The 13775-nt window shown below is 35.8% G+C and overlaps 2 protein-coding genes across 5 annotated transcripts; one reads left to right on the top strand and one right to left on the bottom strand.

Annotated features, from left to right (window-relative positions):
- The first annotated feature begins 8396 nt into the window (after positions 1–8396).
- On the top strand, positions 8397–12558 carry LOC104888844 (hypothetical protein). 4 transcript variants are annotated; one of them, XM_010673943.4, is made up of 4 exons: positions 8397–8621; positions 9106–9177; positions 9284–9579; positions 10330–12558. In XM_010673943.4, the coding sequence occupies exons 3-4, from the start codon at positions 9361–9363 to the stop codon at positions 10441–10443; spliced, it is 333 nt and encodes a 110-aa protein (XP_010672245.1). In that variant the 5' UTR covers positions 8397–8621; positions 9106–9177; positions 9284–9360; the 3' UTR covers positions 10444–12558. The 4 variants fall into 4 exon arrangements, with proteins under 4 accessions (XP_010672245.1, XP_048497103.1, XP_010672244.1 ...); XM_048641146.2 differs by having other exon boundaries at positions 9106–9183; XM_010673942.4 differs by lacking the exon at positions 9106–9177 and having other exon boundaries at positions 8398–8621.
- Positions 10665–13365, bottom strand: LOC104888843 (endochitinase A-like). The gene is made up of 2 exons (XM_048640251.2): positions 12844–13365; positions 10665–11835 (listed from the first exon to the last, which is right to left on the bottom strand). Exons 1-2 carry the CDS (start codon positions 13342–13344, stop codon positions 11395–11397), a joined length of 942 nt encoding a protein of 313 aa, XP_048496208.1. The 5' UTR covers positions 13345–13365; the 3' UTR covers positions 10665–11394.
- Positions 13366–13775: the final 410 nt, after the last annotated feature.

Genomic DNA, 13775 nt, shown 5'->3' with positions numbered 1-13775 from the left:
TTCAATGAGGTTGCTTTTGCGCATGCAAAAAATTGGGGGTAATAGACCCAAAGAATACAAGATGTGAAAATATCCATAAATGCATGCAACCTGGTTGATCTTTTGGTTTAATAAAAGAAAGAACTATCTCATTTTTGAAAGAATTGGTAGATTTTGGGCTTCTAGCAGTTGGATTATGAATTTCTCGGATGTGGTCGTCAACAACTTTCCTCGCTTATCTGCTGACCATAATCCAATTTTACTTTCCTCAAAGATCCTGCTCCCCAGCCTAATAAAAGTTTCTTAAAATTCGAACCTATGTGGTTGTCAGACCTATCTTTTGTTCCATGGGTGAAGGACAATTGGGCTCAATCCCACGCCAATCTCCCTCTAAAAACATAACTTTAGTAGTAAACTCACTAGTGGAAAAAAGCTCAAACGACGCGGTCAAAATCGGGCTTACCGCTCCGGTTTTGGGCCGTGTTGGTTGGACTCACAGCAATCCCCATACATTAACTGATCCGGTTATTTATACCGCAGCGGTTTTGACTCAAAACCGCAGCGGTTGACCACCCCAAAAACCTTTTTTTTGCATTTTTTCATTATTAATCGATATAATTAAAATCAATAGTATATATCAATACTCATTTTATTAAGCATATTATGCTTAATTGAAGAACCACAACGGTTTGTGTGTCCAAGTTTTCCACCCAAAATTTTTAGGATTTACCGATTCGGTATCTTAAGGACACAACGGTTGTGTTGTGACATATAATATTTTTTCCAGTAGCGAATGACTTCCTGGGCTAAGGAAAACTTTAACATCTTTAAAAGTAAGCAGAAAATTATGGCCCGGTTAAAAGGTGCCCAACTAGCGCTAGAGGCTGACCCTTTTAAGATTTTCTTGTTTGACCTTGAAAATTCCGTGATGGAAGAGTTAAATGTCATTAGTGAAAAAGAAGAAGCTTATCGGCATATCAGGTCCAGAACTGATTAGCTTTTGTTGGGCGACCGTAACACTTAATTTTTCTTTTGTCCACTATATGGCCGAGAAATTCGAACAAAACTTCAATGCTTAAAAATGAGGTTGGGGAGGATATAATTGATTTTTCTCATATTAAGAGCTTAATTAGGGATTATTTTTCTAATCTCTTTAGTACTGAAAATCCTCCTAGCTAAGTTACCTATAATTCTCTTGAGATCATTGATATTTCTCATATGCCTTCCTAGATGATGTTAGGATGGCCATTTTTTTCTATTGGTAGTAGAAAAACCCCGGGGGATGATGGCTTTCACGTCTTATTCTACCATCAATTATGGGAAGAGTTTAAGATGTATTTCCTTATGCTTTCCCAACAGGTGTGCTCTTCCTTTACAGTCCCGTAGTCTTTTAATTCTCTCATCTTCTTTAATTCCCGAAATTGCTAACCCCCTAAGAGTGTCGAATTTTAGATCCATTAGTCTTGTTAACACTGAATATAGAATGATCACAAAAATTCTTGTTCAAATACTTAGAGTTCACCTTCTTGATAATTTCTGACCCATTAGCCTTGTTAACACAGGCTATAGAATGATCACAAAAATTCCTGTTCAAAGACTTAGGGTTCACCAATATGATCTCCCCCAGACAAAATAGCTTTAATAAAGCTAGGGGTTTTGAAACAAAATTTGTCATAGTGTATGAAATTCTTCATTCTATAAAAAAGATCAAAAGGAAAAGGGGGCTTTTCACGCTTAAGCTTGACTTAGAAAAAGCCTATGATAGACTTGTATGACCCTTTATTGAACGTTGTCTTAATAAGTTCAATTTTTCTACATTTTCTATCAAGTTGATTATGAATTGTGTGGCCTCGAGTAAGACCTCTATTCAAGTAAATGGATATAGAACACCTGATTTCCATCCTTCAAGTGGGATTAGGAAAGGTGATCCCCTCTCCCGTATATTTTTATCATTTGCCTTGAACACTTATTTAGAGAGATCCATGAAGTTTGTTCTTCTAAAACTTGGAATCCTTTTAGAATAAGAGGAGGTTCAACAAAATTCCTCACCTCCTTTTTGCGGAAGACATTTTGCTTTTGGGGAATCAAACCTTTCTACCCTTAGCACAATGAATACGATTTTAAAAGAGTTTTTCTCTATATCGGGCCAAAAAGCCAATGAGTCCAAGATCATTTTTTATTTTCCCTACACTTCCTTTGAGATTAGGGATAATTTTGAACAAGACCTCAACATCCTTAGTACAAATGACCTAGGTACTTACTTGGGTTTTCCCTATGCCATAGAAAGCCTTCTAAAAACAAATTAAGTTTATCATTGATAAAATGTCCTCTAAATTGGCATCTTGGAAAGCTAAATTCTCTCCAAAGCGGGACGCACGATGCTTATTCAATCAACTTTACATGCCCTGTCTCACTACTTTATGCACCCTCCTGCATTTCCAAAATATATTACCCAACACTAGTAGAAAAACGATGATTTACGTCGCCCCAAGTGTGTCAAATGTAAAGCAAAACGACCCAAAAGGGTAATTTGCATCACACGCAAAGAAGAGTGCGACACACATCATAGGTAAATGAGCACCAGTATGAGCTATATGCGTCGCACGTACCATAGGTACGTTGCAAAAGCCCAATGTGCGTTGGACCACCTGACACATACGACGCAAATTGTCTCCTCCTTGAAAAAAGAAAATTCCTCTATCTGCGTCGCATGGTACTTTGGTGCATTGCAAAAGCCCAATTTGTGTCGGACCTCATGGCCCATCCGACGCAGATCCGCGGCCCACCAACCAAACATTTAACCTAAAAACTCCAACCTCTTAACCGCGCCCCTTAACCTAAAAACTCTCAAATTCTCTCACTCTCACCGCACCCCTTCTCAGATTCTCTCACTCTCAAATTCTCCTCTCCCACTCTCAAATTCTCCTCTCTCACTCTCACTCTGTGAATCATCTTCCCAAAATTTACTCTCACTCTCGCATCATCTTTCGTTTTTTCTCTCTGCGAACGAACGAATTTTCCAGGGACTTCAGCGCACGAACATATTGGCGAACAAATTTTTCGGTGAAATACATCATCTTTCGTTTTCTCTCTCGCTTTGACAGGTTCGAATTTGTTTCAATTTTTAAATCTGATATGTTTTTTCATTTTTAGGTTTGATTTTCCATTTTAGTTTTCAAACCTGAAAATTCGTTTTTCATTTTTAGATCTGAAAAATTATAACTTAGTTCATGTAAATGAAAGATAAAAACTTTAATCCTTTTGTTTTTATTTATAATTTTTATATCTAATTTTTTTGTTTACTTTTTGGCAATTTAATGGTTTATTTTCAGATTTAGAATTTTCTTTTTAACTTTCAGATCTGGAATTGGTTCTTCTCGAAGTTGTCTCCCTCGAACACATCGAAAAATATGGGCCGTTGCAATGTTCCTTTATTAGATTCCGTTTTAATTTTACATTTTTTTTACATATTTACATGTAATTTATTTTGTATATATTGTATATATTTTTTATATATATTTGTATCTAATATTTACATATTAATGCAAAACAATTTTTGTATCTAATATTTACATATTAATGCAAAAATTCGATTGCGATTTTACTTAAGCTGCGAGTAATACTGTGAGTTTGAAATTAATCGTTCGTCCTACTTAAGCTGCGATATAGGTTAGCACTGTTATTTACTAACTTGCAATACTGTGAGTATGAGAGAAAAAAAAGATGAAAATTAAAAAGAAAAATTCAAATTTCAGTAATTTGCGTCGCACCTAGTGCCACATGCGATGCAGATGACTGAAATTTGTGTCGCATGTGGCACTAGGTGCGACGCAAATTACTGTAACTAGCAGCTGCTGGGCACTGGTGTATCTCCCATCTACGTCGTATGTTGGGATATGTGCGACACAGATGGTTAATCATTTGCGTTGTGTGCTTGTCCAACGCAGATATTGTCTCTCTCATTTGCGTCGAGACCTGTGTCGTCGGACCAAGGTTCGACGCAAATAGTGGTCCCAAGTCCGACGCAAATCGTTAGTTCTCTACTAGTACAAAAACTAGACTATATTTTTAGTAGTTTTTTTTTGGAATGGAGCTAATGGGGGGAAGAAGCTCCACTGGGTGGCGTGGTCTAAGATTTGTAAGCCCAAAGAAGTAAGTGGCTTGGGCTTTATGATGTCGAATGAGATCAATTTAGTTAGTCTAGCTAGATTGTGTTGGAAGCTTGACGACCTCATTTGGGCGCATAATATTATTTATGAGAAGTATATCAAGAATAAAACCAACCCTACCTGCTTAAAAAAGGGTTCGCACATTTGGTATAGCATAGGGGTAGGATGGGACATTTATAGTAAGAGCCTTGCTTTGGAGGTTGGTAATGGGGCTGATATAAATCTGTGAAACGATAGATGGATCAAAGGGGACAATCTTAGATCTCTTATTCAATGCCCCTTAGATATTGATGAAGATAAAATAATGCTTAATGAATGCAATAGGAGGGAGGTGTCTGATGTTATATCTATTAGCCTTTTTTATTTTATTGTGGGCATGATCTAATAAATAACCCTAATGGTCTCCATGGGCTACTGTATTCCATTCAGGAGTCTTTGTCTCTCCTGCATACAAGGGTCCAAGGTGTTGAAGCCAGTGTTGTCAGGGTTGATCTTCAGCAGGAGCAGAGCGTTGCAGCTGTATTGAAGAGAGGAAGCTGCTGTGAGAGAGAATATTGACACTGTTGTCTCTTCTTTCTCTGTTCGCCCTAAGCCCTAATTCCCTAATTCTCTTTCCTTCCTCATAATTTAATGATTTTTTTTTTGTTGGGGTGTATTAAACAATGGTGACTTGTTGTTAATTTCTTTTCTCATCTTATGTTTTTGATGCTAATTTTTCTTTCATTTCCCTTTTTGTTTTGCTGCTTATTTTACTTTCATTTCCCTTTTCGTTTTGATTATTTTCTTGCCCTTGTTGCTTCTCTCCTTTTATTCTTCTTGAACTCACCATGTGCATTTCTTGGTTATTGTGCATTGCTCTCATCTTAATATGCTCATTAAAATATTTGGATCGCTAGTATTATTAGATGCATGTTTGAGCTACTAAGCCTTGCCACTGTTGTATATGGTGTTGTACTCTTAGAGTACTACTGGACACTTTGTTGTTTATGATGATGACAAAAGGGGGAAATAGTAGATGGCACGTAAAATAACATTCTCGTCATCTTAGTTTCTGGGTGATGCTTTTCATCTTTTTCTTCTTGTCTTTACAACTAATTAGTGTGTTAGATCAGATTAGTTTAAGTTTATGTCTTAGTTTTTGTTTTGGTTCTTCATGTTTATAATTCCATTAGCTCTTAATTCTTTTACTATCGTTTATTTTATTCTTTCTCTTATTTATTTTATTCTTTGTTTGTTTATTTATTATTTGCCATCATAAAAAAGGGAGAATATTATTGTATTCCATTTTTTGATGATGCCAAATACTTAGGTAGTAATATAGTTTTTATTTTGGAAAATTATAAAACTCCCAGAATAATGTTATTTTTATTTATGATAGTAGAGAAAGATTTTTAAATCCAAGTCAAGATATTGTTTTTATGCACTTTCAATTTTATTATAAGGTATGTTTAATGATCTATTAATTTAGAATCTTTGTATCAAAGATTCTTTAAGTTATTAGATAGTTTGCTGTTGTTATTGTTGCTTGAAAATCAGTTGGAGCAAGCGTGGCATAAATTGTTGCTCGAAAATCAGTTGGAGCAAGCGTGGCATAAAATGTGGAGCTACCTGCTTGAAGCTCTCCATCAACCTCAACCTACTCGCTGATTTTTGTACCCACTAGTGATTAGTGGAGGCCGTTTATTACCGTTACATTATGCGTGGATCGTGTGTAGAAAAAATAGCCCATGATCTCCTTACATCTAAAGTCACACAAATAGGAGAAAGTGGAGCATCACATTTCCAGACGTAGAAGTGCAACAGCTATATAAAAGGAAGATTACTCGAAGAAAAATATAGAACTTTCGAGCATAAAAAATCAATCATTATGTAGAAAGTTTTTCTGTATTATCTTCTTCTACATATCCTTGTAATATTCTGAGTGTTTGGGTGAGAGAAAATTATGAGAGTATCCTTGAAATCAAGAGAGAGAAAATAAGACAGAAAATAGAAGACTTCGAGTAAAGTCAAGTGAGTGTCTTCAGTTTGTCTTCAGTTAAGGGGGAATTGAGTGACTGAGAACAAGTTTCTAGAGGAATAGAGAAGGTCCGTTAATAGGTTGTAAAAGATAGTCTTTTGACCTATTATACTAAAGAGATTTTGATTCAAAATCTCTCATGGTTAAGGTTTTTCTTCCTATTAGGCCTAGGAAGTTTTAATTTCCTTGCGAAAATCTCGCATGTCTTTTCTTATGTTTTTAAGTTACATTAATTTCGCAATCTAAATTCAAAAATTTTCCCTCAACTATAATTCACTTTGCTTCTTTTAGTTGGTCAAGTGTTCATACTAGAATAACAAGCTAGAGATTAAACTACAATTCTTGAAGACGGGAGAACAACTTGCAATTATAGTCATAAAGATAATTCCGACAGAGAAATTTATCGAGTTCTGGAGACAACTCAAAGTCCAAAATTTTTCATTTTAGGTTGAGTGTTAGAAATTAATATGAAAAATCTAATTCCATATGATCTAGATAAAAATCTAGGAATTAGAACTTAGAAATATCTAGACAATTTTCTACATTGTCGATAGATAGAAGAATCTAGCTAACTCATGGTCTCGAAAATCAATAGTTAGCAATGTAAGAATACTGTAGATAGTAAGACATAGCAACATTAAAATATTATGGTGTACACCGACACAGTGGCGGATCCAGGAATTGGGCCACGTGGGTTCGGACTAATTTTAATATAAATTTCAAATTTATTTTTTCTATTTGGAATTGCAATTTTTTAAAGAAAAGGAAAAAAAAATCAGCAATTGTACTTAGCGAGGCTTTCATTCTTGATTACATCATTACAAAAAAAAAATATGATACTTAATTTCTTGTAGTAATGAAAGACTATCAATTTTTTAACAAACTATGGAGTTATACAAACTATGAATCGAGTATCAAATATTAAGACTTTTTTCATTGAATTAACTTATCAATTAAGTGTTATACACTTATATGTATAACAAAATATGAAACTTTAATAACTAGCTAGCATAAACATGACATAGACAAAAAGATAATGTGAATTAACTAAATTCATTAGCTTTTAAAATATTTATACTTGGTGGGAAGGGGGATTTATAGATTAAAAAAAGAGCTTAAAAATAAAAGGAAGATTAATAAAAGAAAATAAAAGACCGAGGATATGATGCAGTAAGCCAAAAAGAAGGATAAAATAAAAAGAAAAAAAGGCTAAGGATATAATAGTAAGCTTAAAGGGATTAAGAGAGGATTAAAAAAGGAAAAAAAAAAAGAAGACAAAAAAATAGCACGAACATGACGTAGACAAAAAGATAATGTGAATTAACCAAATTCATTAGCTTTTACAATATTTGTACTTGGTGGGAGGGGGAGATTTATAGATGAGAAAAAATAAAGAGAGAATTTAAAAAAGGAAAGAAAGTAAGCCAAGAGAGAAGAAAAGAAAAAAAAGAAAGACAAAGAATATAATATAGTAAGCATAATGGTAGGATATAAAAAGAAAGGCAAACCACATTACCAAGATTCAAACATGAGACCAGGTACAATATGTTGTACAGTAGCTTTACCGCTGAGCTACGCTAACTTTCAATGATACAATTCGCTGTTTTTAATATATATTATATCGTTTTTTCGCCCAGTTTCCTTTTTTTGTTCCGGATCCACGTGGGTTCAGTTGAACCCACTGAACCCACGCTGGATCCGCCCCTGCATCGACATAAGACAACTACTCCTTCCGTCCCAAATTATTTGTTACATTTGCTTTATCACAAATACCAAGGAGGCAGTGGGGACCATTGCCATAACAAGAATTAACAAAAAAGCAAATAGGTAAATTGTGGGACCTATGTACCATACATGAAAATATTTACAAAACTAAGGAGGGATTGAAAACAAACTTGTAAACAAAGTATGAGACCTATGTACTATATATGAAAATATTTGCAATGTAGCAAATAAATTGAGACACACGTAAATGACAAAATGTAGCAAATAAATTGGGACTGAGGGAGTATAAAAGCTTGGAGGATGTTGTAAGATAGTAGAAAAAGACAAATCAATACAAAGAAAAACCGTTTTACTACTCTACTATAATAGCCCATCTCTGTTCAGTCTGAAACCATCAGCATGCACATAAGTACATAACAACCCCAAATTGAGTGGAAATTACCTCCGTGCCCTTAATGGAAAATAAAAAATAATGACTTTGGTCTCCACTCTCCCAGTATCAACTCGTCAATTCTCTCTCCTCAACCTCTTAATTTTTCTTTCATCTAATACTTGAACAAATAATTTTATTATAAGCTTGGAGGATTCACGAACAAATTCTCTCTCCCTCTGAAATCGCACCACTGCACGGCAACCGCAACTGGCCATCGGCCACCTGCCACCTGCCACCTGCCACCGGCGGCGAACTGTTTCAGGCTTACTCTGTGCGAGCGGGCCAACTCCGAATTTAGGTAATCTAATTTTTTAACCTAAATACCTAAATCCTAGTGTTAATTTCTTGTTGCTGAGTTGTTATTTGGGTTTTCATTTCAAATTATTTGACGATTGAGAATTGATATTTTTAATTGGATCTCTTGCATTGTTTGTTTTATTAATAGCAATTGACAATAATTGGTATATTATTCGATTTAAGAATTGATTGAATTGTTTGATAAAATTGTATTTTTATATCTAATTCACATTGCAACTTAAAATTGGCGGAAGTGGAAGATAAATGCGTAATAGCGTGGGATATGAATTGTTGAATCATTTTTTGATAGTTAAGTAGACAGAGATTTATTTTTTAAAGTTAGCAGGTATGATATTGATATTAATCATATTATAGATCAATATCAAAACATGAAGACTCGTCCAGAACAATTGTAATAATCTTGAGGTATTATTTGGTTGTAATATGAATTATTATTACTTTTAGAATATAATTTTTTTTTGCAGTTTTTTTTCTTGAATATTCTTGAACTGGTTACAATTGGTCAGCCACTTGGTATAGACGAGATCCGATTAGAGGTGTTAGTACCAATTCTAAAGACTCACCAACTACTAATTGCTAGCTAGTGTTCGCCGCATCTTTTATAGTTATAGTGATATAAGTTCATCCTATTTTGCAAAGCAGCCTTGATCACTTGGTACCACTGTAGAAGAAAGGAGGGTAGGAAGAAGAAAACAACAGAAGAAATAAAAGAAAAGGAAATGGGATCAGAAACTATACATGCTGTGAAAGTTTGTAAGCACCTTCTTAAATCGGTGAAGAAGCACATTGGACAGGAGGACTACAAGCGCCACTTTACAGATTTTATCAAGGAAGAATTTAAGAAGAATGATAAACTGTCTGATCCATCCTCTGTCCAGAATAAACTGAAGCTTGCTCGGGATTACACTTTTTTGCTTAATAGTATCCATCATCAGAAGGTAATCTGTTCTTGACATCTGCATTATGTGCATTTGATTTTCACCTTATGTCAGAACCACCACTTGTTTGTTCCATGTTTGTTAATGTCTAGTAATTTTATCTACTTGTGGAATTTTTCCTCTGTCCACCCTTTTATGGTAGCATATCGTGTCTTTGTTGGGTGTTCACTGCTCTAAAGATAAGGGTGAGTGGATCTTTCTCATTTATTTTATGATGCTATTCGTAAGTTATCTGGAGTATCTATTATTATGTTACATCCCATCTAGATGGGTAAGTAGTGTCACCTATTTCGCGGTATGGGAATGGGTACTGGAACTCAATTCTCTACCTAGTTTTAGCCCAAAAGTACACCATTTGCATGTGTTGATTCACCCTTCACCGGATTACAGTTTGTGGGAAATTTTCTGAATTTGGTTACGCTGTGGGTTAGGCTCGATATGGTGATATGTTACTTGGGAAAGCACAATGAATTGTTACTTTTGAATATCAGATTGCTGAAATGAAAATATTTGGAAATGATCTGTTGATCCGGTTTCGGTGTAGGACGAAAGTTTTTTTGAAGCTCATGGTCCATGGACATCAGATGAAATCTAATCTATATAGGAGTATTTGCTTAGCTCATTACTTTTTAAGGACCACTGACATAAATTTTTTATGTGCCTTCACCCATTGTGCCATCATCCATGCTTTGTTTTTTTGCTTAGCTTTAGTTTAAAAAGTATGCTTGTAAATCTTTTGCCCTTTTCCAGGAGCTCCTATTCTCTTACAACATTGCCGTGGATAGGACAGAAGAGATGAAAAGAACACTTGGAAAATCAGCTGCAAGTGTAGGGCTTCAGCTTCCTGAGGTTTATCAGTCTTGACCCTGACATTCGTGGCGTTTCTCCCCTCCCCTTTTGTAGCCTACAATAAGCAGACTAGTTATAAGTAAAATTGATCTCAACACTTGAACTATAGTACATGTGCATCAAATATCTCTAAATACGACTTACAGCCAGAACACTCCAAAATACAGACGTGGGTGCAGTTTGTATCATAATTGAGGTCGTGATCAGAATTCTCACCAGCTACAAGTCGAGTGCTATATATTGGGCATCCATAGAAACATTTTCCTTGATTGTGGATGAGCTTCCAAGTAGCTGGATTATTGCAGGCAATCAATGTCGACAATAAACCCTACCATTACCTAAAATGGTATTTGAATTCTTCTTGAAACTTGAAGATGAAGTTGTCATTGTTATGCGAATTTCACTCTTTCAGAATTTAAGGTTCATTTGGGAAGAAAGAGGGAATTTGGGGAAGTAAGAGGAAATTTGAGGATGAGTGTCTTTTCGTTCAGTTGAGGAGGGAGAGGATGAAGACACACGCCTTTTCTTTTGTTTAAGTAAAAAAAATTAGGCTCAAAAAAGAAGAAAATAAGAAAGGGGAGAGAATCTGGTGAGAATTCTGGGCACCGACTTCATTTATGGTACGGACTGCATTCAGGTCCGTACTTTTGGGTGTTTAAGCTATAAGCCGTAGTTGGGGCTGTTTGGTGTACCTGCGTTATAGTTCATGGTGTTGAGACCAATTTTGCTTAAATAATATAGAAATAACAAGATATATTGAGCAGCAGCCAATCTAGAGCAATGCATCATAGAGAAATTTAGAGAATAAGACAATTCAACACAACCTTTCCATTATGATCTTATGTTTGGCGCAAAGGTGTAGATACAACCATTACGTTAATTATTGAAAAACAGACAACAGAGTAAGTCTTCTTTAAGTGCATGGACTGATAAACATAGAGATAACTAATGCAGCTAGGTAGCTAGTTACTCTGAAAATGCTTTTCCCTGCGAGAGGACACCCCAACTAAAAGGTATTTGATTGTAGCAATCAAGGTGCTCCCCATAGCTAATCCCAAGGATATCACAGTAACGCTTGTAATATCCAATTCGATTCTCGACTCGGGTATCTGGGGCTGGAATGTTGCATTCGAGACCACCATTGATTATATTTGTGGTTACCCCTAATCCGGGCAACCGATTTCGTTGTATATCTCCTTGAGTTGGTACCCATTTCCCGGTCATGACGGCGTGGCAGGATGGCTTGGGTGCTTGAGGCGTCATCCAGAACCAAAGGGCGGTCTTGAACGCAATAATTGGTTCATTTTCTACCAACGATGGATTAGAAAGAAGCGGCAAGTCTAGTGCAACTCCTGCTTGTCCGTAATTGTAGTTGCTGCATGATTTAACCCAAGAAAGAACACGTATATTAGTTTAGGAGTGTAATGCTAGAGCTGTACAACTTGGAGTATAATTATTGCTCAAAACTTCAAACACAATATTCAGTGAAAATGAGTGCACAGATCCGGACAATTTGTGGATTCACAATTAACTTTTAATTTTTCGATATAACATTTTAAGTTTTGATTGTTTGAGGCTATTACTTGTTAGTAGCCAAAACTAATCTTTCGATACAACCTTATTTCACCGCAAAAAAATAGTCAACCAGTTATAGATCTAGATATTGACATTTCTTTTCAAAGAAATATATCCGGTTGATATATATTAGTATGTATTTATAAACACACGATCCTGAAAAATATGGGGACATTTGGCATTTGAAACAATGTCAAGTGTTGATATCTAGACTAATATATACGCTTGATTAAATAACTGTGGGCCATTTCCTCTTTTTACATGATTTAATTCATGTTTTGGGTCATATGATGCCCAAATATGAATTGAGTCATTCTATGACCCAACCTAAAGTATGCAAAAGTCATGAGTGGAAGGCCATGTTTTTTTTAACCTTCATGAATGACCCAATTTTATGGTCAATTTGTCCATAAACGAGGATGATCTTAGTATCAAGATTATTTCCGGAAGCCGTGTACCACAAGGGTAGCAAGTCTAGTTGCTCAATGACGAGTAAATAAGAAGCCCAATATAACACCAAGAGCAAAAAAAAAAAAAAAAAAACACAAAGGAAAATGCATGATTTGGTAGAAATTGGAAAGGAAATATAAAAAACTTACTATGAAAGCTGCATAGGTCCACGGCCTTAGTACATCTGGCCTGGAACACAAGGCCATTCAAATGACACAACACAGTAATCTTGTACGGTTTCTTCTTTCTTAAAGCAATACCCCCATGCATATGGTCCATCGGGTGCATCCGGCCATCCGCCTATATATTAGATAAGCTTCTGCTTCGTTATTAATTTCAATTTTCAGGTGAAGAGAACGCACACGCATTATATATATTAGCTAGTTATTAAAAAGAGAGGACAAGAAGTTGGAACAAACCAGTGGTCTCTTGAGAGGTTTGGCCAAAGAAAGCAGCAAGTTCCCTCAACCTAGTTTCAACGTCGCCGGTATTAGCAAACTCAGGATATGAAGTAGCAGCAGTAATGAAGTCATGGTAAGTATAGAAGCCTTTAGCAAGGCACGCTTCATCATTACGATGCAGAAGCATTTGATCGAACATGGCCTCGGAAAATATATCGGTGATAGGACTGGGTGGCATTGGAGGTGGAGGAGGTGGTGGAGGTGGTGGAGGGGTAGGAGGTGAAGGTACAGGACATTGGCTTTGACAGTATCCTTCACCGCAGTAAAGATCAGTGGTACCACAATACCCATAATTACTACAGCAAAATCCCTCTGTGCAGTTCCTCTTATAATCCACTTGTGAACCACATTGTTGTGCTTCACTTTGGTTTACTACGAAGATTAGAGGGAGGATAAGTACTCCTAGTACTAACTTAGCTTCTATTTTCATCTTTTTCTTTCTTGTGATTACTAATTTGTGATTTTCTGGTACTGATTAGCTAGTGATTTGTGTTGCTATTTATATAAGGTTTTGCAGATTTGTTGCAGATTAAATTATTTCATTTCACCATGTGTGGATTACTACTTTTTCTATTGATGGCTTGTGATCATTTATTCATTATTATGGAGTAGGGAGTTTATGGACCAACGGCCACCATCTCTAATTTTAAGTTTTAACGTCTTTGGCCAGGTCATTATGATGATTTTATTGATTTTAGATCGATATAAGAATACTCTTGCCTCTTGGGCCTAACTTTGAAGATATTTGAATCAGCCTAGAAACCCCCCCCCCCCCCACCATTAATGACTAATGCTCCCCCTGGGTTTGAACCTCAGCTTGATCTTCCCCTTGGTTGAAAGATGCGCAAAAATTGTACAAGA

Source organism: Beta vulgaris, chromosome 3 (genome assembly GCF_026745355.1).
Source record: "Beta vulgaris subsp. vulgaris cultivar EL10 chromosome 3, EL10.2, whole genome shotgun sequence".
Taxonomy (NCBI): domain Eukaryota; kingdom Viridiplantae; phylum Streptophyta; class Magnoliopsida; order Caryophyllales; family Amaranthaceae; genus Beta; species Beta vulgaris.
The sequence above is the reverse complement of the archived record's forward strand: the minus strand, read 5'-3'. Positions and strand labels throughout refer to the sequence as shown.